The sequence below is a fragment of the Ruditapes philippinarum genome, unplaced genomic scaffold, assembly GCF_026571515.1.
Source record: "Ruditapes philippinarum isolate M1 unplaced genomic scaffold, ASM2657151v2 ctg13462_1_1_1_1, whole genome shotgun sequence".
In the NCBI taxonomy this organism is placed as follows: domain Eukaryota; kingdom Metazoa; phylum Mollusca; class Bivalvia; order Venerida; family Veneridae; genus Ruditapes; species Ruditapes philippinarum.
Window position 1 is genome coordinate 1 of NW_026862605.1, and position 17,905 is coordinate 17,905.

Sequence of the window (17,905 nt, forward strand, 5' to 3'; positions counted from 1 at the left end):
TTGTTGCTAAATAAAATCAGTGGATGATAACTGATTTGCAAAAGAAATTCGATGGTTGCTATGGAGAGATATTTTTGGTCTAACTGCATGTACAAAGATGTTAAGTACCGCACAGAACCTGTCATAAAATTAGTTCGCCATTCGTAAAACATCACCGCTCGCCTCCAAGTAGTTTCGGCGGGATTGTCCCGCCGGCAGGTGACATAGGCGGAACGATTTTTCACAATTAATGTCTAATATCTAACTTTTACCCTTACAAGTTTAAGATTATTATTTTTATAATTAAAACACGTGTTCACAAGGAAAATACATGACTATGTACAGGTTTATCACCCGTAATATAATCATTTTCTTATTCTTCTCAGTATATACATGTAGCTACATACATGTATTTTTGTTTTTTAGAAATTTATGTCTCATTTAAATCCTCCGATTCTTTTTCGTCTGCAAATACTCGTATTAAACCTCCTTATTCACTCTGTTCACATGTTATCTATAAGATGAATGCGATATTTAAATTCCCGATCAATGGCTATTTATAAACGTTAAAACACAACGCTATTTTCGGAAAACTATCCGATAAAATGCTTCTACATAAAATATACTGATTTACTTGATTGTTGAAAAGCCTATAGACCGTTTTCTGAAAATTTTGAAACGGGTTTGGGCACAACGAATGTATTCACTGAGACATTTAATCAGAGAAATGTTTTATATATTTTCTATAATTGCGTATGTGTTGGCCTACAAAAGTTCATGTTTTAAATAATCAAAAGTACTTCTTGATTTGGATTTTTATAATTAAACGCATCAGGTAAGAATATAATATCATTTTTATAACTTGTAAATTATTCTGGTTATACTTTCACATTTCCTTTAGATACTGGTATGGTCATTTAATTTGCCTTGACAAGTTGGCTTGTCTTCCTCTGTTAAAGTTATATGAAGTGACGTCTCTCTGGTCCACCTGAGTGGTTACTTTGTTTTTGAGGACTTTAAAGAAAACAGTTGAAGTCTTCTAATATGAAATTATATTTCCAAGAGCATGTGGCATTGTTTAGTGTTCTCTACAAATGAGCCGCGCCGTGAAAAAAACTAACATAATGGGTTTGCGACCAGCATGGATCCAGACCAGCCTGCGCATCCGCGCAGTCTGATCAGAATCCATGTTGTTCGATATCAGTTTCTCTAGTTGGTCTGGATCCATGCTGGTTGCAAACCCTTTATATTGGTTTTGTCATGGCTCGGCTCAAATATGACATAAATCATGTCTTGGAGGTCAAAGAAAGTCAAGCCTGATCACTTAGTTTACATAGACTTATATCCTAAGCACAATTATTCTTGTATGAAATTAAAATACCCAGAAGTTTGATATTTGGCATACAGTTTTTCCTAGCAAGAATCTACAAATGTTTTAAAATTATGCAGCTTAGATCAAACATATTTACTGATTGTCTGCAAACTTTCCCGCAATGTAACTCATGTTGGCGATTTGGAGTCATCATGGCACGTTTGTTTATTGTTTTAATTGTATAATTACTGTGTATAAATTATCTACAGAATAAATCGGTCAAGCATCATAATTATGCCATGTTGCTGTTGTGTTTGTTGAAACAACGCCGCGGCAGCGAGTATTTGTGGGTGTGACTAATCAGTGATGTAGAACTGTCTGTTATAAACCCTGAACTATAAATAGCATGCAGTGTTAACCTTGCAGAGAGAATGTAAACAGAAACAGCTGATTTTACACAGGAGAGGTTTAATGGATGTTTTATATAACTCAAAGATTAATTAAAGACATTATCAAGTCATCTTGTCCAGATATTATTTTTGAAGTCAGTTGTTTTTCTTTTTTTTCACTGGAATGCTGTATGTGTCCTTCATCAAGTCAAAATCCAAAAGATGTGCCTAATACATGGGGCATTTCTTATAGGAACAACCTGCTAAAAGTGTTCTTGACAGGAATTTAAAATATTTTTAAACTGTTAATGTATAAAAATTTTATGCATATGCAACATTTAGTTTGATTAACATTTGTGAAATGTAATTTTTGACTGCAAGATATTTACAACAAAATATAGTGTAAATGAAATATACCTGGAAGTTACTTTTACTGTTTTAATGAAGTTTAAACCATTTAAATACAAGTTGAATCAGTACTTTGAAATTAAAAAAAAATCATAGATTTATGGATTATTGTAAATTTGTTGGATATAAATACTTTTTGATAAAGCAAGATCAGTAAAAGTTATTGTTTTTTCTTATCATGTATTCAGCATTCCAATGTGTCGTCTGCTGAAAATCTCCCTCCCTGAAATATATATCGTCTGCTACAAATCTCTCTCACTGAAATAAACACTGCCACGTGCTTCTGTTTACTACTGAAGGTTCATGACCTGTAATGATCAGTTGGCTCCTCCCAGGGAAATTCAAATTTCAAATTTGACAGCCAGTATTTTTTTCCAGAAACACACTTAACAAAGTTATATTTTGAATAATTTTGGTCAATCTATATCAAGAATATCAATGCCTACATACATGCCAAGTGTTGTTTAAATGCATTTGGTAATTAATCTTAAATCTTTGAAAAAGGGTCCCTGAAGTGAAGCATGCATAAAATTAATAAGAAACCTGCCCTAGCGCCATCTGCTGGCTTTTATAGTCCAGTTGGGCCTTTAAGCACCTGATTACGAAAATTAATAGTTTTGATAGCTCTACTATAGTTTCATTTATGACGTCAAGAAAAGATTTTCTGCTTGGTTCGCATGAAATGAATTCTACAAAAAGGTCAGAAGAGTTGAAATGCAAGGAAACGGATGAAGGCCGGGGTTGTCGTATGCCGAGACCTCCACGGGGCAACTGTAAATATCGGTTTATTTTTCTTTTCTTTTTTTTTCTTAAATATTTTACGCTTCACAGGTTTACTAGTTGTCCGATGTTTCCTACGTTTTTTTTATTCATTGTAACCGGTAAATTTTTTCTTCTTAAAACAAGGAGAAAAAAGACTTAAATGTAATACTGAATTTTTTTTAAAAATTACCAACTTTTTTACTTATATTCAGTACGATTTTCAAAAGTGTAAAATGCTTCGCTTGAGATCTCGTACTTGTGCAGATAACACATTTAAAATAAATAATATCGTATAATAATGTTAAGTTTGTAGAAAAATAAACGTTTATAGTATTAACAAAATCTTCATTGAAATCATATTTCAGTATGTATTATTGACGACAAGGTTGACATATCTAAGAGATATAAACAACAAACAACTTCACCACAAGGACAAAGAGAGCCTGTTAAACCTATTCGTGCGTTCGATGATAAACTGATGTCACCTACCAACCCTCCTCCGCTTATGAACATCGATCCTCGGTGTGTCAACAGAATCCCGCGTGCCCAAAGGTACAATAAAGGCGATACTCAACCAACAAGAAGGGGTAGACATTCATCTGCTCAAAGACCTTCTAGTAACCATGCATTGAACCGAGACATATTTCGTTCGGCTGAAAGAGACGCAAACTGTAACCGAGGGCACAGACAAAACGTACGTGATCAAGGCAATGCTTTTCAAAATAGAGATATCAGTGATATTGGAGAAAATAAAACACCAACAGCCGAGGTTGTTTTCTCTTATATGGTAAAGAACATGGAAGGAAAAGGTACCACGGAAGACATACGAAATAAGTCTAGATTGTTTCCACCTGAAGTTGATATAAGCGATTGGTTCCGAAGAAACAAGAGCCGGTTCACACTTATTGAAAGGGATGATGAACTAACATATATTTTTGTATACGATAAACGTGTTACATGGTGTATTGATTACTCTAAAAAGGAATCATGCAAGAAGACAAATTGCAACAGATATCACATATGTAAAAATGTCTGTGCTGGAAAATGCATTTTTGGCAGACGGTGCAACTTCTCACACGATTGCTTCGATGAGCATAATAGTAAAATTTCAAATGATTTAGGCTTCAGTGATACATTAACCAGTGATGAGATATGTATCATTCTAAGACTAAGTTTTCCACATGTTTGCTCTGCGTGGTCATTTAAGGGCACCTGTACGGACTCTTATTGCCCCGACCTACACATATGCCCAGGATACATTCTTGGTAAATGCCAAGACGGACCAACTTGTTCTAATATTCATGACAGGAAAACAGAACATAATAGAGCCATTCTTGAAGCGTTTGACATGACCGGCATGATTTATCGCGTATTTAGATGGCGTGTCTTCATGTTACACAATCCAGCTTACATGCGAAATGAGCGGATGACTTCTGGTGAAGCTGCCTCACAACGACAAAGTATCGACAGTTTGATACATGAGGAGACCGGTAAATACAATAATGTTATTATATCGTTGTCTTTAAAATGAGAAAAATGTTCCACAGACAAACCTTCAACACTTACTATAAGTACGAGTCCAAATAATGTCATTAACTATGCTGAACACTGTTAAACAAAATTTTCACTAAAAAGATATTTTTTAATAATCTTTCTTTCTATGTCATCATCATTTAGTGGAAAATGAAAGAGTACAGACTTGCATGTACAAGTCAGGTTAGCATGCTGGGAAAACACAACGGGATTTTTGAGAAAAAAAATATCATTGAATAACATAAGGATAATGCAGTTTGAATCGAGTTTTGATTTTTAACATTTCATGATAACTTGTACATGGACACGAGCCAGGAAGGAATTTATGGCTGTTAGCCATTAGTAAGCAAAAGATATCTTTCCGTTGATCTAAATTTTTACATAGAATCTATCATTAACGTTAGTATTTCCGATATTTTTTTGTACATAGATGAAGCCGAGGAAGCGTTTATATGCGTCGATTATATTTTCGGGGAATGCCGTGACCGCCGCTGCAGATGTATCCATAGTAAAAACAAACTGCCGTATATTTGGCAAATACATGTATTTGGTGCTTGGATTTCTCTGAACGAGTGTGAACAAATTGAGGAAGCATATGCTGATCATGCAGTGAAATCTAACAACATTAAAATGGTATATTTTTTATTTAATATGTCGTACTATTTTTTCATGATGAATTGTTTTATATATCTGTTGTTTATATACGATCACTTACAGCTAAAAGTGATGAACCATACAAAAAAGTATCAGATGTTTGTTTTACATAATTATAGTCACCATTTTATACTCCTGAAAAGCTAGCCATTTCTTAATCAATGATACTTAACATAAAGACAAATATTTACAATTTTCTTGTAATAATTTGATTCAACAAAATTAAGTTATCAAACAAATATATTCAAAATGCTTTGTAATCATAGGTATTTCAGAATGGAGAACAAATTTGTGCATGATAAACCTACAATATTAGGCGGTAGATATTTTGTATACAATTTTCATTTTTTCTGTCTGTATTTTAGCCTTATAATGGATCGGACCTCTCTGTTCAGGTATATTTTATACCAGTTATCAAAGCGGACGTGATCATAAATGGTTCCGGCGAAAGTCTGGTAGAGACAAAAGCCCGACGTCTGTCAACCATGTCTTACATAAACGCCGAGTCATCATCGCGTGACGCAGAGTCATCATCTCGTGGAAATGAAGAAGTGAATACTAACAAGTTCTACACACAATGGAGATGGTATTGGAGGGATGATTACAGACAATGGAATCTATTTCAACCTGTAAGTTTATCCTCATATGAGCCGCGTCACGACAAAACCAACATAATGCGTTTGCGACCAGCATGGATCCAGACCAGCCTGTGCATCCGCGCAGTCTGATCAGGATCCATGCTGTTCGCTATCATTTTCTCTACTTGTAATAGAGTTGGTAAGCGAACAGCCTGGATCCTGATCAGACTGCGCGGATGCGCAGGCTGGTCTGGATCCATGCTGGTCGCAAATCCATTATGTTGGTTTTGTCGTGACGCGGCTCATATGTTTACTACCCCATATAACAAATTAATTTAGCAAGTTTGTAAGTTAAACAGTAAAAAAGGAACTCAATGTCGGCAATGAAAAAAACAAACTTCTAAATACTTCAAAGCAAACGGTGCACCGATTTCAGCACAATTAACTGTTTGAGAAGATTCTGTTCTCAAGTACTTATTTCCATTTTTCAACGATTGGTGTTCAAAATATTGGAACATCTACTTCCCAAAAATGTGGATATTAATTGTTGAATGCCTGTCAGCATAGGGGCTGTGTGGGCGAGTGGTGAAGGTCGTTGCACGGAGGCGACACCTTGTGATTTCGACCACAAGTGAAGCTGAAAAGTCGCCATATGGCGCGACATATTTGACCCAACCAAATAACCTAAGAGCATGGGGACTTTGCATCAAATGTCTTGCTTTCATATTGTTTTCAGGACGTTTTTCAGTACACATTAGAGGCAAAGTATTTGGCAAGGCAAAGGTTGTACAGTTTTTCAAGAGAAAATTTTGCTTTTAATCACACAATTTTATTCAACGAAATGGTTCAATTGAACAATGACACACGAAAAGTAAGACTCATCATGCGGCGACCCGTTCTTTTGTCTCTCGAAGAAGTAAGAAGGAAGATTTTGTAAGTACCATCATCTTTAGTCCTGTAGGTTCGCAAATGATCAACACCAATTTTTATAAGCTTTCGAAGATTTAACAAAAATGGCATTGCTTTGTTTTTATCCAGAATGTCAAACATCACCAATGTATAATTTTGTTTTCTAGCAAATTATCATCAAGGCATAAATAGACATGTTTAAATAAAAAAAAATTAATTGATTTTTTGACTAATTTCTAAAGTTTGTTTCATACGGTGATCATAATACTATTGTTTGCTCTCTATCATTTTATACATATATATGAGCCGCGTCACGACAAAACCAACATAGTGCGTTTGCGGTCAGCATGGATCCAGACCAGTCTGCGCCTCTGCGCAGTCTGATCAGGATCCATGCTGTTTGCCATCAGTTTCTCTTCTTGTTATAGGGTTTGTAAGCGAACAGCATGGATCCTGATCAGACTGCGCGGATGCGCAGGCTGGTCTGGATCCATGCTGGTCGCAAACCCCTTATATTGGTTTTGTCATGGCACGGCTCATATATATTAGCTTAAGAGACGTAAAGTTTTTGTGTTTTATACTATCAGTCTTAAAAATAGGTAATGAAAGGGAATGAAGAAAACTGATCTTTCTATCGGGAAAATGCTATTTTTGCTCTTCCCTCACTCAATAACAATGTTATACTAACTATTGTAAAACAGCAAACTTTGCTTTACATGTTATTTTTTATAATTTGTTGCTTTAAAATAAAAAGTAAACGGCTCAGCTTGGAGAAAATACGGCTACCGCTATGAACAAACGATCAACACAAATGGTCAAAAATGAGTACTTTATCTATCTGTTTTTAGCATTTTTTTGTGATTTTTTTTTTTGTACATTATTTTAAATAGTCCGCTGTCACTGTCAGCCGTCACTTTGATAAAGACACCATTACCAGAATCATGGATGCCATGGGATTTAGTTCAGCCTTTTGAACTAGTTCATATAACCGGTAACAGTTCAAACGAGGTGGAGGAAATTGAAAGACTTTTCTTCGAAACGATTGACAGAAGTAAAGAACGAATAGACAGTATTTGCCGAGTACAAAATCATAAACTGTGGGAATTATTCTGCAGGTAAGATAGATTTTAACAAGTCATATTACATCAAATCATTCGTTAAAAACTGGTTGTCAAGAAAATTTCTAGTTCTTTTGTAGTTCATTATATTTCCCATTAACTCTTTTTGTTTAGAATAGATAAAATATTTGAATAAAGTTTTGAATAATTACATGTTCATAGTAAATTATCTTTGCAATAAATCAACGGGACTTGTTGCGTTCATATTTTTATTGCTGTGCACTAGAAATTAGGATGTGCATCTGTTATAAATATACGAAAATGCCATAAAATGAATATTGTTACATTAAAAAAAATTCACATTAATCCAAATAAAATTTTCAGTATATCTAATTGATCTGAATTGTTAAAGGATAGAATAAAACAAAGTTTCTGCTTATTTCCGGTAACAAGAATTCTATTTCTTTTCAGTGAAGAGAGCACCATGAAGGATAAGGCAAGAAGATTAAGATATAAACACAACAGTATTAACAAGAAGTTCTTATTTCATGGGACTGACAATATAGACGCTGTGCGTGGAATTTGCGTAAACAATTTCGATATTCGCGTGTCAGGAAAGTTTGGCACAAGTTACGGTGATGGGGCATACTTTGCAAGGGACGCCAAATACAGCCATTGTTACACTCAAGGTCCAGTGAGGTACATGTTTGTTGTCAATGTTTTACTTGGACAATCTGCTAAGGGAGATAAATCTTACAGAAGACCGCCTGAGATACCAGGAAGAATTTACGAGCTGTATGATTCTTGTGTTAATGACATTGAAGATCCGAGTATATTTGTTTTGTTTGACAAAAATCTTTACTACCCTCAATACCTGATACAGTATCATGACATATAGAAACCATCAGTCAAGAAAAAACAACAGTTTCTCAATCAACATTATATTCCAGCTTCTAGCTGATTTCGAAGGCATTTATGTTAGAATGAATTTAGGTAAACGTAACAAGCAGGATTGAATGTTCAATGAACCTTTCATACTGGTTTTGTAAGACTGTATGCTCGAAGGATCTAATCTTTTGAAGTTAAGTGTAATACTATTTTATTGCATATATAAATATACATCAATATTTTTACATCAACATAATTACACAATATACAAAAGGGTTGCGCCAAAAGATTTGCAACATTATCGTGGACGCTTCCTTGAATATTAATTAATGAACGATGAGTTGGAATATACCGCGTCGAACTGAGCACCGGTTAAGCTACGGCCAGTAATCGTGTAAGGGAAGATCACTGCGTGGGAGATTGATAGTGGCTATATAAGTTTTTTAAAAGTTCATTTCTTCAGCGACAAAAAGATGTTGCTTTAAAATGTTTCTTGCAGAGTGTTACATCATGTTTGAATGTATAATTGCATGGATACACTCCACTTGTTTTGTTGTTCTTTTTGAAAATGTAATCATTCTGTAGCCCGGGGTTCTATGATATCATGGTACTTAATGTTTATCAGAAAAAAAATCAAAAATGAAAATCATACAGGACTATTTAATAAGTGATCCTTTTCCAAGACTGTTTGTCAAAAATTTATTTCCAAAGATCCAATTAGAATGTAATTCTTTAAACTATTTCAATTGTTTGCCATTTTGTATCACGGTTGAAGCCGAAAATCGAGTTTGAAATCTTCAAATTAAGTTGTGATATTTTAACTTCCTGTAAAATTGAAAACTATAGGAACAGCCATATGTGATATTAACATATTTGTATTGACTATGTATGGAAATAGTAGTCGAATATGGATATTTTATAAAATAGTTTTCTTTTCCACGAATATACCCATCATTTATAAATAAGAAGTATTGACAGATGCTATGCAATCAAGTGTGGCAGTTTTAAAAAAGTAGCATAAAACATGCGTTGCTTTTACTAACAGAAAATGTAAATACCGTGATATCATAGGAACTGAGTATACTTAATGATGAAGTTTTATGTTTTATAATGCCAATAAAATTTAGAAGTTTTAAATTTTCGAAATACATCATAACATTTGATGTTTTCAGTTTTCACGCGTATAAGTATATAATTTATCGTAGTTGTGTCCACATCTTTTTCTGTGGTCACAAGTACAGCCGTGTAATTGGTCTCAGTTATTATATTGATTGTCTTACATGGGAAAGTACTGTATATAAAACGACAGCAGCAAGCTTAAGTATCATAAAACTTATCCCTGAATGTGTAAAAATAAGTTATTGCAAAGTTATTAGAGAATTGAATGCATTAGTTTCCGTATATTGACAGGATTTAAATGTCTTAGCTTTCTATTTATGACGATTGTCCTATAGAATGTTAGTTTTTTTTACTTCTGACATTGTGTTCTTGATGCTTTTTATTCTGATATAAATTATAATATGACTTTAAATGTTTTTGAATTTAGATATTGTTTTTTTTTACTTTTATTATTGATGAATAGTATGTGCTACTTACTTAAAGGGACCCCAATGAGGGTTGTTTTGTCATGCGACATAATGGGACTGAAAATACTCTTTGATGTACCAATAACTTGTTTGTTAAAGATCCTGTAACTCCTGATCATTTATCAATATTGTAATTAAGTTCCAAAAAGCATTTATTTGTAATTAAAAGATATTACCGAATTCATATTTTTATGTTAATAAAGGGAGGTGATTAGAAATTTATTTTCTATAAAGTCTATGTCAAATTTTTCAATAAGAAATGAATGCATATATTTTAATGATTACATATAATGTGGTACATATTTTACATATCCTTCGAAGTTTAAAAATTGTTTTAGAAGCATAATTATATACATATATGAAATTTCACTTAAGTGTGGTTACAACCTTAATTACAACATACAGAATCTTTAAATTTTAGATCATTTGCTGTTTTTGTTTTATAGATATCACTACAGTATTATCATTTTATTGTGCAAAAATTGCATTTATACGCTTTTACCCAAAACGGTCACTAAATATCGATATTAAATCTTATTTTGAGTATGTTTATTTATTGTCTTTTTATATTTGCCCCCTTCAATTGCTCTCCTTGTATCTATGATTTTAAAAAAGCCCATCAATTTACGGGGAAGTGTAAAAGGCAAAATTGACCTTCATATTGTTGATAAGCAAGAAGTAATGTAGCGAGATTTTCGACGTACATGCCCGCCCATATGTAGGTATGTATAATGGGTCCAGAATCTTATGCAGGAGAATTCTCGCCTTAACATCCATGCCTGACTTACGGAGGCAAAAATGTGACCACTAGAGCGTTAACGAACAAATGTGGACGGACAATTATCCTAAAAGCTCACCCTGATCTAGCTCAGGTGAGCTAAAAACTAACTTACATGAACTTATTACGAATGAACTAAAGTAGAAACTTGTTGGTGTAGCTTTTATACATTATTCTGTAAACTCTTTTTCTTCCAGGTCATTCTGACACTAGTCAAACTAGTTTTTTTTTCTAATTCACGAATTCGAAAACCTAGCTAAACGCCGTTTTCCGGTACTTTCTGTACGAATTCACCCAATGGAGTGTAATAGCGAACTCGACGTTTTCGGCGTTTTTTTTTAAATTAAATTGAAATAAAGTAATTATTTCTTTATAAGAAAATAATTAGATATCATTGTATGAATAATTCCGTACAAAAAATAAAGTAAATACACAAGTTTACGCAGAAAATAACCTTATTTATTATGGAAGATTCCACTACGTCTGTTTGAATTTTATTGATTTTCATTATAAACAATTTATTTTTTTGAATAATTTGCAATAGATATTAAAGGAATATTGATAACTTTCAAAAACATCATTTTTTTCACCTTAAACTGTTAAATAATGATAGAAAAATAGAAATATCACGTAACTGTGTTATGTACTTCATTTGATGTAATTCCCCAGAGCTAAAACGGTAACGTACCGGAAAAAGGTGTTTAGCTAGGTTTTCGAAAAGGTCATATTTTTTTATAAAATTTGACTGTGTTACCTTTTAAAACTACTAATATAAAGTATAGAGGCAATTAGTAAACATTCCTTCTAACATACTGGCAGATTCGCGCTTAACACAATTTGGAGGTCTCTCCCATTAGAAAAGCAGGTTCTTATAGAGAGTCTTATCGAAACTAACTAATGTAAAAAATGCTTATCCGCTAAAATACAGAGAATTATGATGGTCTATTTATTGTCTGGAAAGTTTAAAGAGAAAAACACAAATTAACAGCAACAAAAGAAACTTTATTAATAAAACAGACGGCGACAAAACGAAGTAAACAGAAATCTAGAAAAAAATATATCATGGAAGGTACATAATTATGTCATTACTTAACACAAAGAGGGTCGATAAATTGTTCAGTCATTAAACAAAGTATCTTGCTTCGACAAGTGTCTCTGTCAAAAGATGGAAACTATATTTTTAGCTTCAGTGACCGACACAATGTCAGTCGTGGAGGGCACAAGATCTTCCAAAATACTTAAATTTTGGTAAAGTAAGACGGATCTGGCAAAAAGTATGAGACATCCATCGACCCTTTCTATAAGACTTGTATTGATCACCCAGATCAAAATTTTCAACTTTGTAGACGTTTCCTAGAAATTCTTGCAGATAATAAAAGCTTAACTTAAGGCCTTGAAATTTCTGACAATTTGCTTTACCCACGAGTCTATCTATGTTTATTGTATGACTCAAAAAGCAGTACCATTTTCTTTAACAAACTGTTCATGGCATGGTAAGTCCCTCAGAAAACGTTACATACTGATTAGTTTAGCTTTCTAGTTTTTATTAAGGGATAAGGAATTTTACAAGGTTTTTTCTTCAATAAAGTCAACAAGATGATAGTGCTGCATGCTAATGAAACAGCAAGCTTTTTTAGTGGGCGAGGAGAGGCTTACTTCGCGCTTACATATAACAGGCCATATGGCGACTTTCCAGCTTTATTGGTGGAGGAAGACCTTATGTGCCTGTTTGTCCCTGAAATATTGGAGAACCACAGACTTTCTAGAGCTAGCTGTATAGTTTCCTCTCATGAAAGAATCCGAAGTCCCTGTCTGTATTCAAACCCACAGTGAAAGTCAAGGACCTTAACCACTCAGCCAGGGACGTCCCTCCAAACCTTTAACTTTCGGCTATGACATGTAGAACATTGATAACCTTTATCACTGAATGTATCAGTGATTTGATACTTCGACCTTTATCATGTAATAAATTGTTTCAGATTACAGCACTACCATGTCTATATATGTAAGAAATCAACTGTTCCATACAAGGTAAGTTTACAATTCATTTAGTTATCACAATTCAATCTTGATAAAAAGTAGATATTGGCTAAATATATATATATATCACTGGCTATATGAAAATGACATCAACTTATTCAAATCATTTGACAAGTCATGCATGTTGTACAACTAAAACAAGAAAAAAGAACAGGGAAATGTTTTGTTTGTTTTTTTAAGTTTGAAACAAAAACAATAGCCAAACATTTAAAGCCATGAAAAATTACTTGCACCGACCAAAGCTAATTTAAACAAGACAATGTTACGGCTTTTAACTAGCGTACAAAAACACAAAAAATTATAAACCCATAAAAAACATTCCCATTTTTTTTGTCTGGTTTTTACACCAATTTCAAAATATATACAAACATTTCAAAATCCTTACATCAGTACAAAAATCAATATGGATTATTCCCAATCCCAATGAATAAATACAATTGATTCAAGAAACAATTTAGATTAATGTGAAAATTTCATTTGATTCAAGAATCAATCATTAAAAGGCAAAGTTAACTTCTTGTAATGGTTGCACACATATTGCAACAAATACCCATGTTGTTCAAGTCTCTTCAGAGATTTCTGTAAGCTACAATCATGAAGTCAAAGACAACACTAGCCAACATCAAACCATGTACTGTCACACTGACTATAAAAACAGTGTATTCCAACACATAACCTCACCATTTAATCATCATACATTCAAGTTTATACTTTGCCTTTTCTTTATATTGAATGATTTCAACCATGAAACAACAGCAAATTATTATGTAGATCATTATCATGAAGTTCTTTAATCTACAAAAATTTACTGTAAAAAGTCAACAAATACCCATTAAAAGTACACATCCAAAATTCAAATGAATGTGGATTAATGGACAAATGAAGGCATTCATGGATTGATAGAATTAAATTGAAGTAATCACAAATATTAACGATTAAAATAATTGTAATTAAAGTTATCAATATGTAATATCATCACTGAGGATCATGGTTTATCAGTTAGATATATCATATATCACATACTGATTTATCCTTCATGGTGAAAATTAACTTACCCAACAACCTTATAATGTAATTTATCAAATGATGATTTTTTTTCTAATGCACTAAATGCCTGAAAATAAATTTTAAAAATCCACTTCACAACATTAAACTTAGCATATACACTCAGAACAAATATACTTTATATATTCAAGCTTTATAAGCTGGGTGACTGCTCATTTAATGCTTCAAAAGTATATAAGTTAACAATTATTAACTCAAACCTTGTCAAATTCATATTTAAGAACATACTGTTACCAACTTTGGGGCCACCAAGAAGAAATTCTACTGCAATGTGAGACAACATGGATGTGCAGACTAACTCAGCTTTAGATAGCTGGTGGCAAAATCTTTACATTTTCATTCCATCAGTCACCATAACATTTACATCTAGCAGAACGTCAATACAAAATGACAAGTGCAGTAAATTTACTGATGCTTTTGCTGTGGAGTATGACACCTGCTAAACTATATCACCTTCTAGACTGCCAAAACTAAATTACCCATATCATTCTGACATGAACAGAAGTAGGTGAAATATTTAACTAATCCTAACAACTTTCACTGTCAGTAACTGGGCTAACAATCTTAACAACTTTCACTATCAATGCAGGGACTATTTTTTCACTTTCCTTGGTAAGATTCTACATTCCACTTCATAAAACATGGATGAAAAATATACCAAAGGCAGTCACACCTTTCCTATGACCACTTGACTGAAGATTAACTGTCCTTTATTTGAACTACTACAGCACCATATCATCAACGGTAATGTAGCAATATCCCAATTACCACCCAAATCTCAGTTTCCTGAAGACAAGAGTTCTTGCCCTTTCCCTGCCCTTTGAGCACAAATCTTGGCAGGTTATTATAGCAGATTTGATGCAATCTTAGTTATTTCCTTGGAAATTCAAAAACTTTTGATTAATATAGCAAACAATAGAAAACAAATTAAATATGTCAATCTGCACTAAAAATTGCATTTTTTTACACCTACATTTTACTAAGTTTGAGAAAATTCTTTAATGTCAAACATTAGTTTGAGAAAATTCTTTAATGTCAAACATTAGAATAATTAGTTTTAAATATATTATAAAATTACAAGATCCATACAGTAGATCAATCACCGGGTAAGTAAAGAAATCATAAATATTCGCTTATCAAGGCATAGTTATACTAGAAACAAAAAGAAAATCATCCGTCATTCATTGCATCAAACATATTTCATTCCACTTTTGGAAAGAATTTAACTTAGCAAAATATATATAAACATATTACATATATATACAACTACATCCGTATTTTTAAACTAACATTCAAGAAAACTAAACAAGCTTTCTTACTATCATTTTATAGTAAATTTTTTTTTTTTTTTTTGGTCTTCTAGGACCCCACACCAAGTAAACATGTTGTATCAGGAATTAATTTTTTGACAACTAATATACTAGTACAAAGCCAAAAAAAGAAAAGAAAAAAAAAACATAGCAACAACAAACTTAAAAAAAAAAAACTTCATTTTTTTGTAAAATTACTATATCAAATAGATGACTTGCACAAAATCAACAGTTGCACATTTAACCTCAGAAATGATTATAAACTTTTTTTTCTGAAGAAAAGGCAAACCTGTGTTTTATAAAGATTCAATAATGGATTAAGAGATGATTGGTCATGTGAAGAAAGCAGAATTAAATAATAGCAAATGAGACCTAACTTGTCATAAAAGTAGCAATACTTAATTAGGTGGTACATGTATTTTGTCTTGCATACAATGTAATAAATCACTTTAACTTTATTTAAGGACAAAAATAAACAAAAGATGCTCTTCAGCTTTATGAGCAGTAAGTACATAAGGAAACTAACAGAACAAAAAATTTCAAAAGGTTTTGAGAAAACGAAATTTAAGCCTTTTTAGGCGTGAATGCTATAAAAATAAATACAATATCAATGTGTAAGCAAACTTTAAACCTCTTTATCTTTGTCTTTGGCAAACTTAAAACCTCTGTCTGCTCTATTGTGCATTAATACCCTGGTTTAATGAAAAAATACTATATTAAATATGATTTTTTTTCTCCTGCCAAAATTTCAACACAACAAATGCATTTAGTACAGTTTCTTATATACATACGTAAATATATATTCATTTCATTCCAATATATATATATACATATATACTCACACACACACAACTTTTTTTCGATTTTTCTTTTTTTCTGACAAGCACTTTAATGGCCACTCCAGCTTTATATGGTGGATGTAGACCTCAGGCTCTCTCTCCTTGCATTATTTTAGGCACAAGCAAGAGCCAGAGTAGAACCACCAACATTATGTAAGCTAGCTGGATAACATCTCATTTAAAAAAATCCCAAGTCCTAAGCAAGATTACAGCCCACTGTAATAACAGGGTCTTATCGGGATTCGAGCCAACGGTGATAACAAGAGGTTCAAAATTAGCAACCTTAACTGGTTGGCTCAGGGAGGCTAAGTTGATGCTCCTCATATAATATAAGTAATAAACAGAATGATGTTTAACATCATTTAGAACATCACAGGCTAAGACTAGGGCAACCATTGTTCCTAAACATTGCACTGTCCTGACCTATACTGTTTAATGTAAAACAGAATTATAAAATGCATCAAAATAATCAAATATTTTGTACAGAAGATGCATGTACAAATATTTTTCATCAATGTATTCTTATGTGTATCCGACAAATGCATCTACAATCATTTTAACACAACAATATTCATGTTCATAACAAACATGTACATGTTTAAACTCAAACCAAAATATACATGTATAACTGTTATACAGTATATGATACAATGCACATTGGTAATAAAACTGGTTATAACAAAGATATACATATACAATTATAAACATCATAATATACATCTGTAATAAGTGTTTTGCACCAACATATGCCAATGTTTTGCACGATGAAATCCAAATTTTTTGCACCGGGATATCCAAATATTTTGAAACAAGATTTACATACAAAATGATATACTAGTAAACCTTGTTTGCATCAAGATTAACAAATATTATAAACCAAGATTTTTACAAGCATTTTGCACCAAGATGTTTAAATATGTTGCATCAATACTTATAAATGTTCTGTAGAAAGATATACAAAAGTATTTCTTTTTTTAATCCTAGCACCTTTCATGAAAGTTATAGATCAAATATTTTCCAAACGTAACTACCAACTTGAACATATAATGGTATAGTGAACGTAATTACTGGACACTGCAAGAAGAATCATTATTCTTCTTCTGTGGACTGACAGGATCTTGTCTTCTAGGTGTCGAGTGTGAACCAGAGCTAGACACATACTGTACTGATGAATGTCCACCTAAAATTGTAACAAAACTACAATATTTGTTCAAGAATGGAAGTTTCAATTATACAGATATTATGTAAACTATCACAATCATTTCTATGAATTAACTTATAATGATATCATATAAACCCACTAGTTGTGACAGCTTGACATCTTTATATAAATATATTTTGAAAATAAATCAATATGAAGAAAATAAATCAATTTGATGAAAAATAAATCAATATGATGAGAATAAATCAATACAATTTCAATAATCCAACATGATGATGATAATAAATGATGTCAATAAGCAAACATTATGCCAATTAATATCAATGATATCAATAAGTAAACATGATGATGTCCATAAACATCAATGATGTCAAAAAAGAAACATGATGTAAAAAAATTTAAATGGTGTCAATAATGATGTCAAATGTCCATAAATATATATGACGTCAATAAACAAACATGATGTCAATAAATAAACATGATGTCCATAAATATATATGATGTCAATAAAATAAAATGATGTCAATAATCAAACATGATGTCCATAAAAATCAATGTCAATTAATAAGCATGGTGTCAAATGTCAATAAACAAATATGATGTTCATAAATATCAATGTCAATAAACAAGCATGGTGTCAAATGTCATTAAACAA

At 32.3% G+C, this 17,905-nt stretch overlaps 1 protein-coding gene and 1 long non-coding RNA gene across 4 annotated transcripts; one reads left to right on the forward strand and one right to left on the reverse strand.

The window, feature by feature from the left end:
• The first annotated feature begins 543 nt into the window (after window positions 1-543).
• Window positions 544-10,608, forward strand: LOC132719550 (protein mono-ADP-ribosyltransferase PARP12-like). Of its 3 annotated transcripts, none has more exons than XM_060703330.1 (8): window positions 544-814; window positions 1,561-2,861; window positions 3,216-4,340; window positions 4,814-5,016; window positions 5,403-5,666; window positions 6,352-6,548; window positions 7,415-7,639; window positions 8,054-10,608. In XM_060703330.1, exons 2-8 carry the CDS (start codon window positions 2,732-2,734, stop codon window positions 8,478-8,480), a joined length of 2,571 nt encoding a protein of 856 aa, XP_060559313.1. In that variant the 5' UTR covers window positions 544-814; window positions 1,561-2,731; the 3' UTR covers window positions 8,481-10,608. The 3 variants fall into 3 exon arrangements, with proteins under 3 accessions (XP_060559313.1, XP_060559314.1, XP_060559312.1); XM_060703331.1 differs by having other exon boundaries at window positions 2,724-2,861; XM_060703329.1 differs by having other exon boundaries at window positions 545-814; window positions 2,743-2,861.
• A 1,207-nt stretch (window positions 10,609-11,815) lies between these two features.
• LOC132719552 (uncharacterized) lies at window positions 11,816-17,331 on the reverse strand. The gene is made up of 2 exons (XR_009624242.1): window positions 15,913-17,331; window positions 11,816-15,880 (listed from the first exon to the last, which is right to left on the reverse strand). It is a non-coding gene; the product is annotated as an uncharacterized LOC132719552 (long non-coding RNA).
• Window positions 17,332-17,905: the final 574 nt, after the last annotated feature.